Source organism: Rhinolophus hipposideros (assembly GCF_964194185.1).
Source record: "Rhinolophus hipposideros genome assembly, chromosome: 9".
NCBI classification, from domain to species: Eukaryota; Metazoa; Chordata; class Mammalia; order Chiroptera; family Rhinolophidae; genus Rhinolophus; species Rhinolophus hipposideros.
The window spans coordinates 29,191,092-29,216,168 of record NC_138055.1 but is presented as its reverse complement, the minus strand read 5'-3'; the positions used below and the strand labels follow the sequence as shown (position 1 = coordinate 29,216,168).

Genomic DNA, 25,077 nt, shown 5'->3' with positions numbered 1-25,077 from the left:
GTACCTTTCTCCAGGTTACGGGTTATGGATAATTCTGTTTCCTCCTTTATACTTTTCTAGATATTCTGAACTTTTGTAATGAGACAGAACTGCTATGATCATCAGAAAATTTAGATTAAAAAATATTTCAGGGTGCTTAAAGAAATACCAGAATTTCCAACAACAGCATTTAGTTTCCCTTCACAGTAAAATAATGAATCAGGAAGTGTGAATGGAAAAGATCTGCAAGAAAAACAAGTATCGCAGGGCTTGGGAACAGAGGAAGGATGTTCAAATTAGAAAGGGAAGCGCCTGAAGAGAGAGTGTTCCACAGAATACCAGTGCTGGAATAATTTCACACACTGGAGCCTATTTCTGATTGTGTCGGCTGTTCAGAGGCTGCCTTAGCAGGCGTTAGGATTCACTACAGACTGAAGTAGTGTGGATGGATGCGATGCCTTCCCTCGTGGGAAGAGCTCTGATCCCAACAGGTGTAGTTCCTGGACTGGAGAGTTTCAAAGGTGCCGTGGAAAGGCAGCAAAGAGAACCTCCTTTTGAACAGTAACTTTAAAAGGTGTGCTGCTTCATGACAACCCTTTCCTGGCAGGGCCTATTAGCGGCACCAGACCAGGCTGGCAAAGGCCCACCCTGAGGTGGCGACCTTCACAGGCCAATCATATCACTCGCAATGAAAGCCTGCAGCTCAAGATAATACCAGTTGGCCCCAAACACTGTATAGTGTGTGCCTTTTCCTGCCTTCTGAGAAAGTTGAGGCTGAGCTGTTGAACTTCACTCTTATCAGGCCTTTGGAATTCCTCCGCATACAAATGAGATCAGGGTTTTTTTTTTTTTTTTTTTAAATTGGAAACTAATTTCAGTTCACTTTAGAACCCCTTGTTTGGTGCACAAGACGCTATTTCAGAGATTTCGGCTTTGCAGTTAAGTTAGAGTTCATCTCTTCCCTCAGAAAAAAACTGCTAATAGTTAGTGGTGGTAGTGGAAGTCTCCATGTAGATAGACATCAGCAAGGAAGGTTCTTGCTGAGACTGAAGCAAAAAAAAAGCCCAAAGGAGAACTCTGAGAACTCATTTTCAGGATGAATCTGCAAGAGCAAAGAAATACTTCTAACACAAACAAATGCTGTCCATTGACTAACAGATGCAGGAAGACTCTTCCCTCAACCACTGCAGCTCCTGTGAGGGGAACCTGGCTCCTTCAAGTGCAACTTCCTCTCCTGCTGCTGTTCTCTGGCCTGCACAGACCCACGGTGAGTTCTGAGTTGGGGCACAATTGAGGAGGTTGGGGCACAATTGAGCTCTTATCATCAAAGCTCCAATAGGGTGTTCTCCTGCTGACAACTTTTCAGGGAACGGGAGGCGCCTGGGATCTAATTTCACTCAGCTATTTTAACAAGTAATGCTAGTGAAGAGTGTGGGAAAGAATTTCTTAAAATTGTGGAATTCTTTAAGTTTATAAATTTGGCATTATGTAAGCTGGAGGTATAGCGTTATTTTCTTGATTCTCTACAAAATTTAAGTGAGACACTGCTTTTGTCGGACAAATAATGCAAAAATAAACCAAGTCTGTTTGCTTTTTTAATTAATTTTTTATTAGTTTCAGGCACACAGAACAACATAGTGATCAGACACTTACACAACTCACAAAGTGATAACCCCAACAAGTCTACCACCCACACTACGCTGTACAGTTATTACAATATTATTGACTATATTCCCCATGCTGCATGACTCATTTCCATGGCTATTTTATTAATTTATATTTGACATTCAATATTATATTAGTTTCAGGTGTACAGCATAGTGGTTAGTCATTTATATAATAAGTCTAGTACCCATCTGACAGGGTAGTTTTTACAATACTATTGACTATATTCCCTATACTGTACTTCACATCCCTGTGACTGTCCTGTAACTACCAATTTGTACTTCTTAATCCCTTCATCTTCCTCACCCAGCCCCTTCGACCCTCTTCCCATCTAGTAACCATCAATTTGTTCCCTGAGTCTGTTTCTGTTTTGTTCGTTTATTTTGTTCTTTAGATTCCAAGTGACATCACATGGTATTTCTCTTTCTCAGTCTGACTTATTTCGTAAAGCATAATACCCTCTAGGTCCATCCATGTTGTAACAAATGGTAATATTTCATTCTGTTTTATAGCAGAGTAATATTCTATTACATATATGTACCACAATTTCTTTACCCAATTGTCTATTGATGAGCATTTAGATAGTTTCTATATCTTGGCTACTGTAAATAGTGAAGATAGGAGTGCATATATCCTCCCCAGTTAGTGTTTTGAATTTCTTTGGATAAATACCCAGGAGTAGAATTGCTGGGTCATAAGGTAGCTCTATTTTTAATTTTTTGAGGAAACCCCAGACTCATAGGGAACAGACTGATGGTTACTAGATGGGAGGGGGGTTGAGGGGGCTGGAGAGAAAGATGAAGGGATTAAGAAGTACAAATTGGTAGTTACAGGACAGTCACAGGGATGTAAAGTACAGTATAGGGAATATAGTCAATAGTATTGTAAAAACTACCGTGTCAGATGGGTACTAGACTTATTATATAAATGTCTAACCACTATGCTGTATACCTGAAACTAATACTGTTTTCCATAATGGCTGTACCAATTTGCAATCCCACCAACAGTGCAAAAGCAGTCCCTTTTCTCCACATCTTCACCAACACTTGTTTGTTGATTTATTGATGATAGCTAGCCTGACAGATGTGAGGTGATATCTTATTGTGGTTTTTATTTGCATTTCTCTGATGATTAGTGACATTGAACATCTTCTCACATGTCTATTGACCATCTGTAAGTCCTCTTTGGAGAAATGCCTATTCAGGTCCTCTGCCCATTTTTGAATTGGATTCTGTTTTTGGTGTTGAGCTATATGAATTTTTTATAGATTTTTGATATTAACCCCTTATAGATGTATCATTGGCAAATATCTTCTTCCATTCAATAGGATGCCTTTTCATTTTGTTGATACATTTCTTTCGCTGTGCAAAAACTTTTTCGTTTAATGTAGTCCCATTTGTTTTTCTTTTGTTTCCCTTGCCCGTGGAGAAATATCAGTAAAAAATATTACTAAGTGTAATGTCTGAGGGTTTACTACCTATGTTTTCTTCTAGGAAACCAAGTCTATTTGGCTTTAGGCTGTATCATACAGACCAACTCAAAAGAAGTATTATAATTTAAAGTTCTATATAATGAAAAGGAACCTAATGTTAAAAGATGAGAGTCTACATATTTGAGATCTAGTAATATATTAAAGTTTTAGAGTTTATCACATCTTGACAAGGCATGGTGTTATTGAATTTGTTTTATTTTAGCTTAAATAGAGTCTCTCGATTTATTTGTAAACCTGCTGTAAAGAGTTCATGGTTAGGGCACATGACAGTAGAGTCTCATTTTCCCCTTTCCACTGTCTCAAGAGGTATTTCAATGACTAAAATTGCCAAGTTGTGATCTGACATTCCAGAAAAATTTCAACATAAAGAACTCTGTTCTCTGTCTCTCTGTCTCTCTGTCTCTCTGTCTCTCTGTCTCTCTGTCTCTCTCTCTCTCTCTCTCTCTCTCTCTCTCTCTCTCTCTCTCTCTCTCTCTCTCTTCTCTCTGGGGTGCGGTGGAGGGCATTGCTGGTTGCTTCCTTAAAATGGTTTGGAAAACATTCACTAACAACACATATTGCAATTGCACTTGGAACAGAGTGCCGCGAGTAAAAATTAACTGCCAGCTCCAAACATACAAACTGCAGAACAACTTTGTACAAACCCCACTTATCCAGAAAACTGGAAAACTTGGTCTTTAACTCTATCGTTATCTCTCATAAAACAATTGACTTATGAATGATCATATTTGTACACTCAAAAGAAAGTTACTGGTTAAAATTGTTTAAGCAGTCTTAAAAATTTGTTCTAATTCATACACACTAGATGGTTTTAACAGTTATTTGAGTTCCACGCACAACATCCTTGACATTGACTGAATAGAATCTTACCTTTAATATATTCCTTAATAAATACTGTTGGTTAGAAAAGGATTATTTCTTTGCCAAGCAGGAAACACCTTGGGATGTAGATCACGGAAATATAGCTCTACGTGACGGACTAATGATACTTAATGAACTTGTATGCAAATCTCTCACTCCAGTTTAACATGCACTAGATTATCAATAAGTAATATTCAATTGACTATGCATTAGAAAATGTGTTTTTCCCACTCCTGGTTTCTAAGAGGAGGAACTTTCTACGCATACTTCCTACCACTGTTCAACACTTTACTCACTCCGCTACCCTGGAGTTGGGCAAATTTACTTGATTGGCAATATCAGGAAGAATAACTGGATATGCTGAGTTTGACTCTTATTTTTCTTCCTCCTGGGAACTAGCTTGATGGCAAAGGGTAGGGGGTCAGGGTTCCTCCATGCCAAGAACCTTACCTGAGCAGAACCTTACCTGAGCAGTACTGCCTGTTGCTGAGTGGGCAAGTCTGCCTCATTCTGGGGTTTACTCTTAACATGCCCATTCACCATCAGACCTGAAAATGCATGCCCCAACAAGACAATATTCAGTAAAAAAAAAAAGTGATATTTTAGCCTTCGTATTTGCTCATTTTTTTCTCAATTTTTTTTCAGAACGTACGCAGAGGAGAGGGCTGTTATTTACTGGGGATCCCCTTGGAGAACCTAACATTATTCATCATTTAAGTCTTTTCTTAAATAAAGTTCAAACGTTTACTATAGCTTTTAGGTATTTATAAAAAAGACATTCCTTCAAACACCCATTTGAGAATGTGAAGGGGGTTAATAGAGGAAACAGAAAGGGGTTAATAGATGAAACAGAAAGTATAGGTAAACTTTAAGGTTATTGTTTTCTTCAGTGTACTCAATATGCAAAAATAAAAGTACTGTGATTTTGGTGATACAAAAGGGTCATTTCCTCCCTGGGGATTTGAGCATTTTTCGAGCTTTCAGTGATATTTATCAAACCAACTTCAATCTCTAACACAAGTCACTGATGCAGGAAGGACTAGAGCAGTGTAATGATTATTAGTGAAACTTACTTCAGCAAATACTGGTTTCGAGGGATACCTTGCCTTACAGAGCCCAGAAAATCTGCTACCACATTTCCTATCTGATTTCGAAATTAAAATCAAGATTTTTCTTTTCTTACAGGCTGCAATTAAAATCGACTTTGACTTGGCACCACATTCCTTTGATGATCAGTACCAAGGCTGCAGCCAACAGGTCATGGAGGAGCTAAGTCAAGAGAATTATTTCACAAAAGAAGTAGAAGCCCAAAGGAATTATTCCAGGGCCTGGCATTCTGCCCACTTAACCTGGTTGAGCCGAAGTAAAGCTCTCCCTAAGGACATGACTATCACACATGCTGTGGCCATCTTGGTTTACACATTGAACAAAAATGTTCACCCTGACTTCACTAAAGCCATGGCCACTGCTGCCACATCTCCACAGCAATATAAACAATCATTCCATTTCAAATATCTTCATTACTACCTGACCTCAGCAATCCAGCTGCTGAGAAAAGGAAGTGCCAAGAAGAATGTCTCTGAGTGTTATGAGGTTCATCATGAGGCTGATTCCTACTTGAAAGCCTCCACAGGCGCCACCATTCGATTTGGCCAATTCCTATCCTTCTCCCTCCTAAGAAAAGAGGCACAGAAGTTTGGGAACCAAACTCTATTTACCATATTTACCTGCATGGGTGTACCTGTGCAAAACTTCTCTCTTAAGAAGGAGGTCCTGGTCCCTCCTTATGAGCTGTTTGAAGTTGTAAACACGAGCTACCACCCAAGAGGAAATTGGTTGCAACTGAGGTCAACTGGAAACCTGAGCACATATAACTGTCAGCTGCTAAAAGGTACTATTATTGATCTGAATTGAATTCATATCCAGATCACAGACTACTATTCTTTTATAAAAGTTATTTTTCTGAGTGGGCATGGGGGGCAAAGGCCAAAACCATGGAAATTGGCCTTCAGCAATGGAGGAACTGACAGATTAGAGGAAACCTGACGTATTTCTTGGTTTCCCCTCTTCTTTCTCCTTAACTACCTAGAGGAAAATGTATTTCTGTAATGGCACTAATATACGGGCATTCTAGACAGAGAATAGGCCTCGACTGGAAAAGATAGCACAAAACATATAGCATTTTCACCTAATCGCTCCAAATTTTCTGTCATGGTCATTTCATGAATAAGGAATGCTAAAAGTAAAGCAGGAGGCATGATTTAGTCATTCACTCTTATCTGTCAAGTGTCTTCTATGTTCCGGGAACTAGGATAGGGGGCCCTGGGCAATATAAAAGGAATACAGCAAAACTACTATCCAGGATTTTTAGACTAATGAGAAACAAAAATAAGAACAAGTATCTACACACAAAAGTACAAAGTAACACACTCAGTGTTTAAGCAGTGGTTGTGGCTGCGCAGGCAGGAAGCTACTCATTCTCTCTACAGAAAGTAAAGAAGACCTAACAGTAGAGGACCACATGGGACTTGAAGTAGGAATGGGGGTTTTAGTGAAAGGAGAGGAAAAACAGGTCGTCATTTAAGCAGAAAACCGCAAATGCTGAATCACGGGCATTTCAAACAGCCTAGTTACTGTAGGGAATCTCCCAAATTCCTGATGGCTAGAACGTAGGATGTGTAGGAGGTAGGAGGGGGCTAGGAGTAGAAAGTGAGTAGGAGAGTTCTGATGGGGTCCACTTGTAAAAACTCATGCATTTCGTGCTCAGGACTTTCAAACTTCATGCTGTAGGTAAGGAGAAGTCATTAGATGTTTTAAGGAGTGGAGCATATCAATAAGATCAATATTTTAGCAACAGCACTGATGATATTGTGGAAAATGAACTGAAGCAGGAGAAATCAGCGATACCACAATACAAAAGAAAACTGTTAAGCTCTTTTTTAGAAAATCACGTGGCTGATTCCATTTTATCCTCCTCTCCTTGGCAATGGTAGGCAGCAGTGTGAGTGAAACGCATATCTGTCCCATAGACACAAGAGATTGGTGTTTGTGAAAATGAACAATTAGAGTAGAATATGAAGAAAACAATGAGGTTTAATAAAAAATGAGAACATTCATAGTCAGGTTGCTGGATTCTTTGGAAGTACACCTGACTAGGACACTGTTGCTTCATTCTTATCATGACGCAACTAGATTAACCAGCACAGTAAAATATATTAAGTGAAAAAGCATACAATATTTATGTTAAGGAGTAGGAAACTGAGGGAGAGGAATATACAATAGAAACAATTATCCATGTTCTGCCACACTCAAATATTTCAAGACACCCCCCCACCCCTGCCCCAAACTAATGATCTTTGCTTTCCTGTGATGAAATTATTCAAACACAACTTCAGCTTGGTTTTGAATTAAGACTTAGCTGGGGTAGCCATGCATATTACTAGATTCTGGAAGCTTGGTTGGTCTTCACTGGATATTTGAAGTCATGAATCATATTTAAGGGAATCAATTATTTTGTGTGTTGCTCTGTAAGCTCTTTGTGAGCGGGAACTTGACTACACAGTTTTTAAGAGCCTGGCATGGAATCCAGGCAGTCTGAGCCCAGAGCCACCCTACCTGGATTCATATCCAGCTTGTACCATCAGTTTTTAGCTGTGTTCTGTCAAGTTGCTTAAACTCTCTAAGTTTCTTAATGAGCATCATAATACAACCCCAAAGGGCTCTTGTGAAGATAAAGTAAAATAAAATACTAAATTATTTCTACACTCCCTAGCATACCATAAAGGGTAAATAAGTGTTAACTCTTATTAACTTTAGCCCTTTGACAGAGATGCTTAATCTATATTTGTTGAAAAAGTGAGTGAATAAATGAAGCATTCTCTTTCATGGCTCTGAGTGAGCTGGGCCTTGCGTCAAGTGACCATATAACTCAATTGACTAAAAACAGTTCCAATATTTGCTAGAACGAGAAAATGTTCTAGAAGGCTCAATCCCTAGTCAAGAGCAAGGAGCACTAGCCACAATGTAAATGACCTGAAATGTGGACACCTGCAAGTGAGTTACCATATCTATTATTTTTCTAAGAAATTGACCAATTAGCAGCTTGTGCAGCCTTGGGAAACAAGATTGTAAATGGCAGAATAAAAATACCACTGGTCTTGGAGGGAGATGTTTTAGTTAGAGACATTGTATGATAGGCCAAGAGCTAGAATTAAAGTGTCTTCCCAGCCAGCACAGCTATAAAACTACCTGGGAGAGTATAAGAGGGAGAAAAAGAAGCTTGAGCTGCAAGGATGACATTTGTCCTTTGACTCTGGGCTCTGACTGAAAGTTTCAGAGAAGTCTGCCTCCTCCTCTGGTTCCACCTTACCTAAGCCTCATCTGCCATTGGCTGGTTGTTAGCACTGTCACTGTAGTTGCAGACAAAAGGGCTGTAGAGACTTGGAATGGACAGAACAACCACTTAGCTCTACTGATTTAAAAAATTATGATTGGCTTCAGACTACTCTCAGCTGTTAACTTCAATGTTTTGTCTCAGTGAGTAAGCTATGTCTGAAACCTTCCTGAAGTCATTTCTGTGAATTGATAAATAATTATCTATCCCAACCTCCAGGAGCAGTATTGGATTGATCCATACATGAGCAAAGGGAAGAAGGAAGTGATGTGTCTTCCTTATCTGGGAGTCCTTCAGTGGGGTGGTCTAAGATCAATGTACTGCAGAGGGAAACATCGAATTTTCCCTCTACCCTTCTAGGTTCTTGGCTGAGATCCTCCCTACTCTAATAAAAAAACAGATTGACAAGGGGAAAAAATTAACTTCATATATACAAGAGCCCCATAAAATTTTGAGATGCAAAGGCAGCCAGGCAATTGAGACTTATATACCATATTGAGCTAAGGAAAGGGACAGGGGTCTGGGGCTTCAAAGGGGAGGAAGGCAATTCACAGGAATTGCCATGCAGGTAAGTCTCTCCGATGAAAAAGTTATCTCTGGTAGTAGCGCTCTTCCTGGTATAGGGTCTATTTCTAAAAATTTTTAGGCAGTTGAAGGGAAGATAAGTTTTTCCTGAGTCTGCTCTTGATTGCCTTCATCTCAAAATAATCCTCATGAGAAAGAGGCATGTTTTAGGGTGATATGTTCTGCTTCTCCTCGTACCCTGCTCGGACCCGATTTTCTAGATAACTTCTACTTTCCACCTCACCTCTCCCAATCATCTGGACTATATGACTCACCTCGGTCTAGGGAATTCACACATGGTGTTCTGAAGCACTGACTGGAATCCTCTCAGGAAACTGTTTCTTATCCTTTCACTTTTTTTTCCTTTCACTTTTTTTATTAGCAGAAGCCACAGCTAGTCTATGTCCCCAAAAGTCCCTATGAGCCAGTGACTCCTGGTTCCTCTCCTGTTCCCTTAATCTGGCAGACATCATATTTGAAAGACAACATAAAGACCTTTAAAATTGGCCAGCCAAAACACTGTAATTCTCCCAATGAAGAGACAGTGGATTAAAGAGTATTCTAGTCCTTCAGTTTATTTCAAAATTGGTTGTTAACTTATAACTACTGTTCTCAAGTTCACAGTTTTCAGGAATCTGTCATCTTTAGAGAGTCAAGAGGTCAAATTATAATATAATACATTTAAAGAAATGAGTTTGCAAAAGAAAAATTGTTTAAGACATTCTAAACCGACAGCTTTCCTTTTTTAATTCTTCTCTCACCCCTCGCATGACCTATACTGGTTACCATAGAAACAGATGTTTTCATGCCCATTGTAAGACTCAAAGTATGTTAGTTATTTGCCCTTAAATGTTGCTCCTCCAGCAAAATAATCTGTGCCAAAAATCTGTAGACACACAAATACATGCTCTGTTCTGTATCGATGGATTCACAAAGAAGAGGGATTTATTTGTTAAAGTGTTTCACATAATCAAAATTCTTAAGCATGTTTCTAGAAAAAAATATAGCCAATTGTTTGTAGTAAGCCTGGTTTTACATGTTAACCTTACCAGTTGGTAGCAGTGAGAACATGAGCAAATGGCTTAGTCTCTCTGTGCCTGTTTCTTTACATGTAAAATAGCAATATTTTTTAAATAAAAACCTACTTTATAGAATCTGGGGAGGATAAAATGAATCAATGCATGTAAAAGCACTTAGAATAGTATGTGACACATGTAAGTAAGTACTCAAAACTTTTAAGCTACTATTATCATTATTTTCATTCTTGTTTCCTGTTTTCTTTTACTCTGGGCTTCAGTTTTTTCAAATTAGTTTTCCCTATTTGTAGCATCACATTCACCTTGAAGTAGTGTCTGTCTCACACAAATGGATGAGAGAAGGAACACGTAATTGAATGAATCTGGAAGACCACGTAACAGTGGAAAGAGAACAGACTTCAGAGCCAGTAAGAGCTGGACGTATGTTAGTAGCTATGTGGCCTTGCATACAAGTGACAACTTCTGAGCCTGTTTCTTCATTTATAAAATGCGGATAATACTTTCCTAGAGGGAATGTTGTGATAGCAAGCAGTGTACGCCCTCTCAAACACAACTGAAAAGAACTCTAGAAAAGTACTTTGTACATGGAAGCGGAATAATAGTTTAATGGCACAAATGTGTGTGTCAGTGATATTGACAGTACAAATAGAACAAAGGAAGAGACAGAAGAAATAATGATTACCATCTTTTGAGTGCCAACTTTCTCCTAGATAACGTTCTAAAACATTAATGCTCATTACTCTCTGCATTTTAACAGAAAGAGGCTATGTAGATAGCATTTGTCTCAAAATACTAAATTAACTACATATACTGCATGTCAGTTTTACCTTTTTGGCTTTTTTTCAAGAGATGGACTATTTCTTTCTGAACAGTCATATAATTTACAGATTTACAGATTTATTATACCTTTTATTTCAGGAAATAAAAGGTATAATAATTATATATTTCTCCCGACTGTACACCTGAAGGCAGAGATGACCAAAATTAGGTTATAAGACACAATAAAATGACATTTGTGTGGCAATTTAGTTTACAAAAGACTTGCACATACATTACCTGTTTAATTCTTACAACCACCCCGTATATTGGATTATTGACCCCACTACACTAATGTGAATACTGAGATTTAGAGAGTTTAAATGGTTTATGTAAGATTATTCAAACAGTTTGTAAATGACAAAAGTAGGACCTTTTCCCATATTTTTGAACAAAAAGTCTAGGACAATTTTCTCTATAGATTGCTTTCAGGATATTTGTCCATTCAAAAATGTCACTGAGACCCATCATTAGCTTCAGTCTTCTGTGACTGTCACTATTCACATTATAACTCACTTCGCGTATACATAAATACACACACACAAATGTATATGTAACAAGACAATAGTTAATCTTTATACATGCAGTGTAACTCTAGTGTTTTTTATTCTATTTTATTACATTATTAAAGAGTGATGGTCGTGGCCTACAAAACTGATGTCACAAACATTAATGGATTACAGCCTCCAATTTGAAAAATACTGTACTGGGTACAGAGGAAATAAAAAGCACTGGCTAGACAGATCGTCTAAAAGAGAAGTAAAGCCAAATACGAAAGTAAGATTAATGCAAGGTATTCTCAAATGAAAGATTTTGTAGGTTGTAATTAAATTCACAGATGTTTTTTTCATTTATATTCCTAAATACAGAGGGTGCCAAAACAAATGTATACACATTTTAAGAAAGGAAAAACCTGTAGCAAAATTGTAATACAATGAATGATGCTAGCATTCATTTGATTAACGCCATCTTTTGAGCGAACACCATACTGCACATTGCTACCATAATACAATTCAACTTCGAAAAGTAATACCTAGATAACATCTCTTAAAATGTGTACTTTTTTTGGCAACCCTGGTATATTGTCTGTGGGAAAAAAAAATTAATCGAGGTAGAAATGATAATGACCATAAGAGAGGTTGAGAAAAAGTAACAAGAGTTAGAAAAGTTATTTTAACCTGAGAAAATAAAATTAAGATTTTTTAATATCCTACTTATTCTGAAAGGGGGCTTATAAGGTGGTTTTGAAAGATGAGAATAATTACAACATAGTAATGTCTGTATGCTTGTCTCTTATTTGAGCATCATCATAATGATAGCAGTGATGTAAAGTGAAGAGTAGTGGTAGTGATCACAGTATTTCCAAAAACCTTGAGATGGTCTCATTCTACAGGTGAGAAAACTGAGACCCAAAGAAAGTAGCATGGTCGAGTCAAACAGCTAGGGGCAGAACTTCAACACTAAGACTAATCACTTCCAAAAATCACTATCTTTCTCTGCTACATTGCCTCACTGTGGATCAGTATTTTCTGTTATCTATTCAGTAGAATCTTACCCCATTAGAAAGTGAGAAAGGATGGAGTTGGAGGGCCTTGTGATCTCTAAGTTTGAGAATCGTTCTGAGTGACCTGCGTAAGTGGTATTGGTTCCTAGGTTCCTGTGAGAATTCAGATAATACAAATTTAACACAAACTGACAAAATGTGAGAAATATGTACTATTAATTTTCCTTGTCTACTATTATTGGTGAAAACTGGGGGTGGGGGTGTGAAAATTATTGTTGATATATAGATATAGATATACATATAGTTATATAGATAGATACATAATTCCAAATAGAAATTCTAGGAAACAAAAAGTTTATGTATCATGTGAAAGCAATGGGAAAATATTTCTCCATCATCTGGTCATCCCATCAAACAATATGGTTAAATATTGAGGCAATCACAGAGCGGAATGTTTTCCTACCTCAAATATCTTTTCTATCCTAATAATCAGTGAAGTCTGGTTGAAGAGGAGATTCCACTCTTTATTTAGAGCATTTTTTTAAAAAAGTTTCCATCTTCCATCGCATTGTATATCCACACCCCATTGTATTCCCTGACAATAATTATTTGGTATTCAAGTTTTGCTTCCAACAGCCATACCTAACTGGATGCTAACCTTTCCCTACTTCCTGTGAAGAGCATGTTATATGTAGCAAGACTACACATACCAAGCAAGACTGTATAAATACTTTTTGCCCACCTTATTGTAAAAATAAAAAAATTCTATGAGGACATACACTATATGGAGAGATAGTGCTTGAAAATATAGAGTTGGGTGAGACTGTGAGTTTGAATGTTGCCGACACTACATTCTAGGTGTGTGACGTTTGGCAAGTTTCTTCACATCTCTGTGTCACAGTTTTATCAACTGAAAAATTAGGATAATGAGAATAATTACCTCATAGGTTTGTTGTGAGGATTAAATGAGTTAATTTATAGCAAGTGCTTAAAACAGATCTTAGCACAGAATAAATTACTTAATCAATGTTAGCTTTCATAATGGAGAGGAAGATGATAATTAAGATGAGGATAATGGTGATGGTGATAACACTGATAATAATAAAGACTGAAAATCAGGGGATCTCTACCACCAACTAGCTGGGTAGCCTGAAGTAAATCTCTTAACCTCTTGGTGCCTGATTCATCACGTGCAAAATAAGCAAGCTAAGTTCTGTTAGTTAGAAAAATCTCAGAATACTTTGTTAAAAGTAGCTAACTTCAAATATTTTTATTAGAAATTTTCTAAGTTAAAAAATGTTAATCAGAGGTAGTCGGTTAGCTTAGTTGGTTAGAGCAGGTGCTGATAACACCAGGGTTGCCATTTTCAATTCCCGCATGGGCCTCTGTGAGCTGTGCCCTCCTGAGAGAGAGAGAGAGAGAGAGAGAGAGAGAGAGAGAGAGAGAGAGAGAGAGAGAGAGAGAGAGATTTAAAAAAATAATTTTAATAAATGTTAGTCAAAGGAGAAATGAGGTAGTTAAAAAACTCTCTGCTAGCTCAAACATTTCTAACTTTTTTGTTTGTTTTTACAGCTTCCAGCATAACGTGTACACCTGCTCCTGTAGTTACTGCTGCTCTCTCTGTTTTGATCAGTGCCATCATCTCTTCTAAAAGTGGGGTATAAACGAAACTGTCGTTTGCTTTTCCTGTACCCTTTTGCTTTATTCCAGTCAGGGCACCCTGAACACCCTTGGGGAATCACTCTGCCCCCCACCAGCATCTGATGCAGCGCTGGCTCGGACCACTGCCTATGAGTGGGCCTGTAACTCGGTATCTATCTTCTTCATGAACACAGAGGTCCATGCTGGCGTAGAAAATGACCCAATCACAGTTTGTGAGATAACTTCAGGGTACTTTTTTTTTTGGCACTGGGATTGGGAGTGAGATGGGAATTATGTTTGTTTGAGTGGAGATTAATGAAAACAGAGTATGCGCCTAGAGCTTCTAGCAGCTATTTGCCGCCAGGAAGGGAGACCCTACCTCCCTGAGAATGGAGCTCACACAACGGAGGAGGAGCTGAGAAGTGAAAAGAAACTGAGTCCTGATGAGAGTGCATGAACCGCTAGATCCAACTGTGCCTAAAATGGATACTGTGGGCTTTTTCATTACATGAATCAATAAACTATACTTTTGCTTAAATAATTTGAATTAAATTTTCTGTCTCAAGCAGTTGAAGGAGTTACGATGAATATAAGAACACTCCCTTATTTTATTCAGTCCTCAATAGGAAAAATTCAGAGAAGCTTGACTTAGAAAGCAAAGGACAAATTCTTTATCAACTAGAAAAGCTTTGAGCCCAGAGCTATAACTAAGGAGTGAATTTTCATCAGAGATTTTTTATCAGTATCCAAGGCCAAATTTGTGTAGTCACAGATGGGAGGAAACACGGAAACTTGAAAAATACAAGGGAAAGACGTTGGTGAAATCTCACTCACTGCCAGTAATGGGGTGCTGCACACATGTTCCTAAACCATTACAAAAGTAATTTAATTTACAGAGAATTTTGTGGCAAATTGGATTTTAAGTATTTGCCACAAATTTACATACATTAGGAAAGCATGTGGATGTGTGTGGAGATAATTTTTTTTAAAAAAACTCCATCTAATTATCAAGCAAAAATCAAAGATATATTGAGTCCCTGCTACGTGCAAACAATTAAGAAGTATAAATCATCAAACTTCATACCTGGGAATGTTCTCCAACTCTTCTCTCTGGTATTACAACATCGGTGGGGCAATGGGGGTGGACTGCTCTATCTCATCTCCAAAGAATATTGGGCTAAAGGGAGTGAAGTGATAGCTAGCATCATAACCTTGAATCCCCAAAGTCCACAATACTTAGTCCCTCTGAGGTTTGCATAACAAACAACAAAAGTGAAAATCAGCTCATCTAACCCCAGTAGAACTTCCTAAAGGGCCTGTGCCCTAACAGAAGAGACTCAATGGGTACTCCACTGCATAAAATCACCTGCTAGAGAATTCAGCCATCTAAAGTTATCCTTCTTTACATTGGGATTTTGAAAATAACAGGGCCAACTGCACATCTGTCACCTAGCTTGCATTGGCCTGTACATCCAATAAGGCAAGCACAGAATTTCCATAAAGATAATTTCTATGCTTCATTGCACAGGGACTGGGCCAGTTAGTGACTACTTAGTAATGAGTCCTGGGAGCATGGCTCCAGGAACAAGCTTGGCAGTAAGCTTTTATTAGTGAAGCAGTGGTGAAATGTGCTAGGAATGGCCTCCCAAAATCTTGTACATATTTTTTCTGTGCCATATAAATGCATTTATTGGGCCAAACTATCTACAAAGCACTTTGGGGAATAAAATTTGAATACAGCAGGCCAGATCTTCCATGAATTTATCGTCTCTTGGGAGAAATTAGGTGACAAAGGAAATAACAAAAAAAGGGGTAAATCAAGTCTTCCATTCATGAAAGTTCAGAAGAGAAATTTCTTCTTGGCAAGAGAAGTCAGGAATGCTTCAAGGAGGAGGCAGCACTTGAGCGAGTGAATCCTTGGGACATTGGGGTAGGAGCAAGGGGTGAGAGGAAGGAGAAAAAAACAGTAGGCAAGTGTATGTATCAAGAGCTTAGGGTACATATAACGAAGTTGTTATATGAGTAACATCATTACAAAATGAGTACATATAACAAGCACTTGAGTTTAGAGAAAAAAACAAAATTCCTCTGGCCTGGGGTTGAATATTGCATTCTATTGGAGAAGAGGCGAGGGGGAGGGGCCTCAGATAGGTGGAAAACAGAGCTGTGTAGAAAAGGAAGGTGAGACATAGAAATGATTGCTGTATGTAAAGGTCAGAAAATAGACAGGTCTGCCAGAGTGAAGGAGTAATGTGGAGTGGAGCGAAAGCTGAAGCCACTCAGTTAAGCTAAAACGCCAGCCTAAAGCTTTAGATCTCCATATCAGTTTTCTGAGTAAGACAATTCTCCTGAATCAGTAACTCTTAAAGCATGCCCCCAGTATCACCAGCAGCAGCATCCTTGAAGACCATGTTAGCAATGCGAATTCTAAAGCTGAAACCCAAATCTGTGGAGTCAGCAACCCAGAAATCTGTGTTTAATAAGCCCTCCACACTTCTGACTTATGTGGTATAATCCTTAAGGGAATAACAAGTTTTTAAAAGATAACTTAGTTCTTCTCCCTGCTGCTGCTGATTTCCAGAACAAATCTCTGGAGACAGAAATGATTCTCTTGAATCAAGTAGATTTGTGGGTTTAGTTAAGGAGGAATATACATAGTTTGCATTCCCTCGGTCTCTGCTTGCAATCTCAAGTTTTTGAGGAAGAAGTCTATAAAGTGGACTGCTGATTTAAACTGATTAAAAGTCTAAGTTCATAAAATTTTAGGAGGCCAGTTACGAAACATTCTCTGTAATTTCTGTTCCTTTGTTAGTCTGGGATATCTTCTGAAGATTAATGGACCCTCATATGTGCATAAATTCACATAGATTCTTAAAAGAGACGGCAATTCACCATAAGGTTGCATAGTATTTATCTCTATAATAATTTTATTAAAGTAACACATGCACCTCTCCTTTTTGTGTTATACAAAAAAATACTCTGGCTCCATTTATTACTTTATTTTCATCTTTATAATACAATGTTCTAATATGCTTATCTGCTTGTCCTGAAGTTCTCTATTTACTCTTAAAAAAAAAAAATCAATGCAGTGAAAGAGAATTTTCTAGAGTTTGATTTGCTTGGAGAATCAGCCTAAGTTATCTAATGATTTGAATCAAATGGACTTACATTGAATGAACTAGTTCTTGATTTGGTAAAATTCACCTGACATTTATTTAGATAAATGCTTTCAGGGATACCAAGATGCTGCCGCTTGCATTGGCAACTGATAAAAAGTGGAGTAGGGGGCCGGGAGGTAAGATTACAAGTATTACAGGACTTTCTGTCTTTCTTCCTTTTACTATTTTGTAGTAAATGACCATTGTCGTGCGGGGTGTCCGGCGGGGCGGCCTGCGGACTCTCTGTTCCCGCTCCCCACATAAGAACGCAGGACATGGTGAGGCCAAAAAGAAATACCCACGGAGCCATAGGTAGGGAAGTCATACCACTATGGTCTCACTGGAGGCTGGGTATACACGATGTGCGATCTGCTGTCCGCTTTGCTGCCAACCGACCAACTCTCCTCGACTCTCCTTACTCTCCTTCAGTCTCCTCCTTCACTCTCCTCGGCTCCCCTCCGTAACTGAGTAACTGCGGCAGTTATATCAGTGACCAATGGCATAATGGCTACAGCTGATGGCCAACCAGCCACAGCTGACGGCCATCCACTATCTGAGCCAGCACCTCTCCACATGAGGCCGAGAGCCTGGAAACTGCTTTCTGGGGCTCTGTCCCCACAACCATACGTTTTGTTTTGTTGTGCTTTATGACAGTTATCTTTTTTCTCCCCACTTGTGTTCATTCAAACACTTAGGCCATACAGTGCTCATGGCCTTAGAGGAGGAATGAGATGAGGCATCAGATAAAAACAAGTGCACCTTCCCCACTTTGTTCTTTAAAACCTGAATGAATTGAGAGTAAACGAGAGGAACTCAAAACCGAAGTATTTGAGAAAAACATCATTTAAGAGTAACAGGTTTGAGAAGAATACAGCTTTCCTCTAATACTTCTGCAAGCTGGGAAGCAGCAACAGACAAGAAGTCATCAGAGGGGGCAGACCGGTGGTGCCTACTGGCAGGAAAATGTCTGTGAGAGGCACTGTGAATGAGGGCCAGTCTCACAAGAGCCACCGGCATCTGAAAACCACCCATCTCTAACACCAGCCACTATTCCCATTGGCACTACGGTGAGACTTCCCTTGAACTGCTACCAGTCATTCTTTCAGTCATTTCACAGAAAGACTGCCCCAGGACTTCTGTTGGTCCTTGTCCCATTCATCTCCATGTGAAGTCCCCAGCTGTTAAAACACTGTGGGACACAATCCTAAAACCAAGAGAAGAGCATGAAACTCCAGATACATACCGATTCAGAAAAAGTAGCAAAGTGAAAAGTAGCAAAGTTCCTTCTCCCATCTATATATATATGTATTTTTGAGGGGAGGGTAGCAAATGGATCAGCCCAAGAGTCTCCTCAAAATAAGACAGCTATTAATGGATAGCTATTGTAAATGAGCCAGGTTTCAGCACTGGAGCTAACACAAAATGCAAAGTTAATTTATTCAAACTCATGCTTTTTCCAATCCCTCTAAGCCCTGGAAATTGTCAAAATCCCCTTGAGCCTTCCAACGGGACTTTTCGAAGGTCTTACTATTAGAGAACAAGGGAGTCCTTAGTTAAGATTACAGTAGTAATTACAATGACAGCTCTGGCTTTGGAGCTGACCTCTTGGCTCCCGCAAACAGAAGTGCAACTTTAAAGTAGCCACGACTAAGGAGGTTATCTGGCAACCTTGGTTGGAAGTGATTGCATGGCAGGCTAAAAAAATACGTGGAGTATCTTCTTCCTCACTCTCCATCAAATGCTCTCACTCAAAGTCTTTCCCTTTTAGTTTCTCATGCTTCAGACTTTTTTCTTTGAACAGAGTATAGAGAAATGTTTTATTTTTATAGGAGAAAAGTGAAATTTTAAATTTGAAATGAGAAAATATTTAAATGAGGAAAACAACTTGGGTGTTTTCAGAAGGAAAATTCCAATAAAAAACTACAGTTATTAATTTTCTTATTTTCAACAAAGTTCCTATTAGGTATCATGTGAAATAGGACAACCTTGAGAGCATACACTATTTACAATGCAAGAAAGCCAAAGACTTTATGGTAGGCAGATAAACTTGTCTAACTTTTCTTCCCCAATACAAGCACATCGCAGACTTCCTACTTCTACATGTGTTATGGTCTTTTTACTGTGAAAGGTTAGAGCACCTCCATTTTTCAGCCTCTAATTAATCTCCTAATTATAAGACCTCAGTAGGGACAAATGAGAATAAGTCATCTACTTTGGTCTTATTCATTTAAGCAAGAAAATTCTATTATTCTTCATTCATTGTTCTTTATTTCTGGATAAATCATATCAAAAGCATTGAGTGCTTATGATAGGCAAGGACTTGATGTATATAGAATTTGGTGTAACAGTGACAAAAATGCAGAGGGTTATTTTATTGTTTCCTAATCCTGAACAGTTGTTTCTGCCATATTATCTAATAATAACATTTACATTTACCTGGACTTTGCACTGTAATAACTAGAAACAGAATTATTAAAAGTGGAAATTAGTTTAAGGCTATTTCAATTATCCTTTAAGATGAAATATGTTTAGAAACATCCTCAAATGTAATACTACCTTTATTTTTTAACAATATATGTATTCTTTTTAGTAACTTCCATTTCAAGCAGGCTTTCTTTGATTATTTTTATTTGAATACAGCAAAACTTGAGGTAATGGTTTGCGAAGTGACTACCCTTTGCACCAATGTCCCACAGACCACATGTTGGACATCAAAGGTCTTAGAAAGTGCTGTGAAAACTCACAGGATTTGAATTGATTTTCTGACAGAAATGAGCACTTCTGTTGCACTCCATTCCTACTAGTCATCTGCTTTCTTAAACCCAGAAATATCGGTTTCTATAGTCTTTACGACTTTTTGGCAGATGTCTAAGATTGGTCCCATAGTTCTGACAATTTGCTCTAACTAATCTGCAGCGGACTCCATGGTATTCTTGGCATTCTCAGGTTTTCATGCACCCTGCAACTTTTTCAAGGTGTCTACTGTAGTGGTTTGCATGAACCTGCACTTGGGTTTTTCTAAGATGTGGAGGCATCTGATTACTCTGCGGTGTCTTTTCTATAAAAGTCACGTAACTGAAGATTCATGATGGGATACTTCATCAAGAGTGAGAGAAGATTCCAAACACCCAACGTGGTTACCACCATTCAGCAAAGACAATGATTGGTACACAGACATCCTGGAACACTCCTTTAGCAAACTGATGCAACTCCTTTACTTGCATTGGTACTTTTCTCAACCACTGCACACAAAGCTGTTTCAATTTTGGAAACTAAAAGTTCCTTTTGCATTTTGTCCTTTGCATCCACTACAGGTTGCATCTCCTTAAAAATTTGGAGCATTTGTTCAATGATATCCTTAACACAACCATCTTCTTCCATAGTCATTGAGATGATCTGAGTATTCATACTGCTGTGAAACAATCTGCTAAGTGTGTATGTGAAGGAAGCAAAATCTTACAAGTGAAAGAATGTTTAGCCACTTAAACCAGCCTGTCTTTATCCTTTTCTGACTCTGAAGACATTTCTCTAATAAAAATGTTTCAGCATTGCAAAACCAAACAGTAATCCAAATGAAAACTACAAGTGCATGTACATATCTGTTATCCATAAAGAAATTCAAAGTATCAGCTAAATGTGAAGATAACTCCTGTCAATGGTTGGAAAGCTACACAAGCTTTAGGGCAGAAACGATCCTATGCTTTAATAAAAAAATAATACCAAAAAGTATGAAAACAGTAGAATAGGGGTGTTTCATTGAATTTAAACCACATATCAAATATTGTGTGCTGTATATATACCACAACTTCTTTATCCATTCATCTATCGAAGGACATTTTGGTTGTTTCCATGTCTTGGCCACCGTAAACAAAGCTGCACTGAACATTGGAGCACACGTGTCTTTATGGATAAATGTTTTCAGATTTTTTGGGTAGATACCCAGGAGAGGGATTGCTGGGTCATATGGTAATTCTATTCATAATTTTTTGAGGAACCTCCACAGTGCCTTCCATAGCGGCTGCACCAGTCTGCATTCCCACACATAATGGAATACTATTCGGTGGTAAGAAAAGATGACATAGGAACATTTGCGACAACATGGATGGATCTTGAGAGTATAATGCTAAGCAAAATAAGTCAGACAGAAAAAGCAGAGAACCCTATGATTTCACTGATATGTGGTATATAAACCAAAAACAACAAAAGAATAAGACAAACAAATGAGAAACAAAAATTCATAGACACAGATAATAGTTTAGTGGTTACCAGAGGGTAAAGGGGGTGGGGGTGGGAGATGAGGGTAAAGGGGATCAAATATATGGTGATGGAAGGAGAACTGACTCTGGGTGGTGAACACACAATGGGATTTATAGATGATGTAATACAGAATTGTACACCTGAAATCTATGTAATTTTACTAACAATTGTAACACCAATAAATTTAAAAAAAATAATATTGTGTGCTGGATCTGGAAAAGGATATGCTGATATATAGAGTGACACTATTCTCAGTTATTATCCTCAATAACTACCCAGTCTAGTGGAGAAGATTGGATAAAGTATTAAAAATTACACAGAGGAGCTCTGGTTCTAGTTAAACTAGAGCAAGCACACTCCATAGAATCTTTCCTGCTGATTACAACTAAAAATCCTAGATACAATATGTATTAGGTTGGTGCAAAGGTAACTGTGGTTTTGGACCGTGAATTTTAAATCATTATAACTAGGCTCAAACATATCTTTATTAATTGAAATAGGAACCATTACAATCAACACATTTTTGCCAAGGAGAAATAAGTTTGTTTATTCCTGTAGCATAAAAATCTGTGCTTCAGGATTCAACGAACTCTTGGAAAGCGTTTTCTGCATCCTGCTGGTTGTGGAAGTGTTTTCCCTGCATAAAGTTGTCGAGATGCTTGAAGAAGTGTTAGTCGGTTGGCGAGAGGTCAGGTGAATACGGCCAATGAGGCAAAACTTCATAGCCCAATACGTTCAATTTTTGAAGCATTGGTTGTGCAATGTGCTGTTGGGCATTGTCATGGAGAAGAATTGGACTCTTTCTGTTGACAAGGCCGGTTGCAAGCATTGCAGTTTTCAGAGCATCTCATCAATTTGCTGAGCATACTTCTCAGATGTAATGGTTTCGCTGGGATTCAGAAAGCTATAGTGGATCAGACCGGCAGCAGACCACCACACAGTGACCATGACCTTTTTTTTGGTGCAAGTGTGGCTTTGGGAAGTGCTTTGGACCTTCTTCTCGGTCCACCCACGGAGCTGGTCATCGCCGATTGTATAAAATCCACTTTCTGTCGCACATCACAATCTGTTCGTGAAACGTTTCATTGTTGTTGCGTGGAATAAGAGATGATGACACTTCAAAATTACAAATTTTTTTATTTGGGGTTAGCTCATGACAAACCCACTTATCGAGCTTTTTCACTTTTCCAACTTCCTTCAAATGCCAAATGACTGTAGAATGGTCAACATTGAGTTTTTCGGCAACTCCTTGTGTAATTGTAAGAGGATCAGCTTCGATGATTGCTTTCAATTGGTTGTCGTCAACTTCCGATGGCCGGCCACTATGCTCCTCATCTTCAAGGCTCTTGTCTCCTTTGCAAAACTTCTTAAACCACCACTGTGCTGTACATTCGTTAGCAGTTCCTGGGGCAAATGCGTTGTTGATGTTGCGAGTTGTCTCCGCTGCTTTATGACCTATTTTGAACTCAAATAAGAAAATCGCTCAAATTTGCTTTTTGTCTAACATCATTTCCATAGTCTAAAATATACATATAAAATAAAGAGCAAGTTATAAGTCATTAGCCAAAAAACATAAAGTGAGAAATGTGCATTAAAATGATGTATAACATAACCACATTTATTTAAGAATGTATTCCAATATCAAACGGCAAATTTCAACAATGCAAAAACCACAGATAACTATCAGATAACTCTGAAAGGTGAAGAACAGCAAACCTAGGAAGTAGAGAATGCAGCATTTCAAAGATTAAAGCCATCTGATACAAACTCCCAAAGAGTCTGTCCTGTCTAAAAGTGCTTCTGTACTTTCATTACAACTCTTCCTCTTCTGCTATAGAGGGGAGTATTCATGTCGCTAACCAATGTTCATGATCCCATCTTTCTGTATATCCTTGAGAATTCTGCACTATCAATCATCTCCCCTTTCTCTTGGGCTATGGACTAAATCGTGTCCCCCAAAATTCATATGCTAACGTCCTAACACTGAGTATATTGTATTTGGAGACAGGGCATACAAGAAGGTAATTAAGGTTAAATGAAGTCATAAGGGCAGGACCCTGATGCAACAGGATTAGTGACCATGTAAAAGGAAACACCAGACAGCTCTCTCACATGCTCTTTCCTCCATGTGAGGACATAGTAAGATGACTGCCTGCAAAACAGGAAGAGAGCCCTTCCCCAAAACTGAATGGGCAGGCACCCTGATCCTAGATTCCCAGCCTCCAGAACTGTGAGAAAATAAATTTGCTGTTTAACCACCCAGTCTATCATATTTTGTTATGGCAGCCCAAACTGACTATTACATCTTTCATCTTCCATCCCTCCCTCTTAATTGTTCCTTTTTTTTTAACTACTACATGCACACTCAGTTCCCTACTCATTTATAAAAATAAAAATAAAAATAAAAAGTTTGACCCTCATTTCCCTTTAAGTAATGATTCCATCTGATTCTTTCCTTTAATTTTCAAATTTCTCAAAAGAGAAATTTTTTACATCATTTTAACGTATTCTGTCCCCCATTATTTTCCAATTGGGCACCAATAACTTCTAATTATCAAATCTGTTGGCCAATTTCCAGGCCTTAACCATCGTGAAGTCTCCGCATTACTTAAAATTACTGACTACCTCTTCCTACTTTGAAATTTTCTCTTCCTGAGGCCTCCATGATGTTGTACAACTCTGGTCCTTCTGTATCCTAAGCTTTATTTTTTTTCACAGGCTTCTCTTCCTCCCTGTACCACCAATAGCTCTCCATTGTCCTAAGCTCAGTAAGTCTCCTAAGCCTTACCATGTCTTTGGCCCTCATCATATTCTGCACTTTCTCCCTTGGAGATCTCAGCTGTCCCCATAACCACAGAAGCCATCTGAATACAGATGACTCCTAAATCTCCCAGGGTAGCCTCAGCAGTTCTCAGGATCTCCAGGTTTACATTTTCAATTGCCTATTGGTCATCTCTATAGGTGATTACACCAGCATATTCTACACAATGTATCCAAAAACTGAACTTGTCTCCTCAAAAAACTTTCTCCTCTTAACATTTGCTACATTGTTGAAGCTCAAAATCCACTTTCATTCTCTCTTCTCCATATTAAATCTGTCCCTAAGACTTGTTAATTCTCTCTGAACTTATTTCTATTTATATCCCCTCCAGGGCAATCCCATAACTACTATTCCAGTAACCTATCATCTAGACAATTTTAATAGTCTCACATTTAGTCCAGAGGTCATAAATGCAGTCCACAGGCAAAATCCAACCAGCAAATGTGATCTGTTTGACCACTACATATGAGTTTTCAAAATTCACATATCAGTTGCCAAACTTAAAAACTGAAAGACAGATATTTTGATTTCTATAGATTACTGAAAAAAGGTTAACTGGCAGCACTAAGCCCAGGTTCCTAGTTGGAAAAACTACTGAGAGCTGAAGTTGTCCTCTTTAGACTGGACATTCACCCTTTATATCCTTTTATCTTATACTAAATGTTTCAATTACTTATGTATCTTTACATCCTTTTATCTTATACTAAATGTTTCAATTACTTATGTATCTACTGTAGGCATTGGAGTCGGTGACCCATATTTATTGTCCATACCAACTAATCCAGTTTATATAAAGTGACCTGTCTGAAATCTAAACCTCCTAGTGTTAACCCACAATCAAAAACTTTAATGGTTCGGTATTGCCTAGAGAATAAAATAAATTTCCTGG

General features: G+C 38.3%; 2 protein-coding genes across 3 annotated transcripts; one reads left to right on the top strand and one right to left on the bottom strand.

Annotated features, from left to right (window-relative positions):
- Positions 1-277: 277 nt before the first annotated feature.
- Positions 278-14,487, top strand: ART4 (ADP-ribosyltransferase 4 (inactive) (Dombrock blood group); the record flags this gene model as incomplete). 2 transcript variants are annotated; one of them, XM_081059932.1, is made up of 3 exons in its annotated part: positions 278-1,246; positions 5,183-5,888; positions 13,884-14,487. In XM_081059932.1, 3 exons carry the CDS (start codon positions 1,076-1,078, stop codon positions 13,973-13,975), a joined length of 969 nt encoding a protein of 322 aa, XP_080916058.1. The 2 variants fall into 2 exon arrangements, with proteins under 2 accessions (XP_080916058.1, XP_080916059.1); XM_081059933.1 differs by lacking the exon at positions 13,884-14,487 and having other exon boundaries at positions 1,076-1,246; positions 5,183-5,911.
- A 5,423-nt stretch (positions 14,488-19,910) lies between these two features.
- Positions 19,911-20,491, bottom strand: LOC308501858 (uncharacterized protein C12orf60; the record flags this gene model as incomplete). Its single annotated transcript, XM_081058949.1, is given in 7 exon segments — positions 19,911-20,015; positions 20,019-20,060; positions 20,064-20,150; positions 20,153-20,219; positions 20,221-20,268; positions 20,270-20,331; positions 20,333-20,491. Coding segments are annotated over 7 exon segments (570 nt in total).
- Between the last annotated feature and the right edge of the window lie 4,586 nt (positions 20,492-25,077).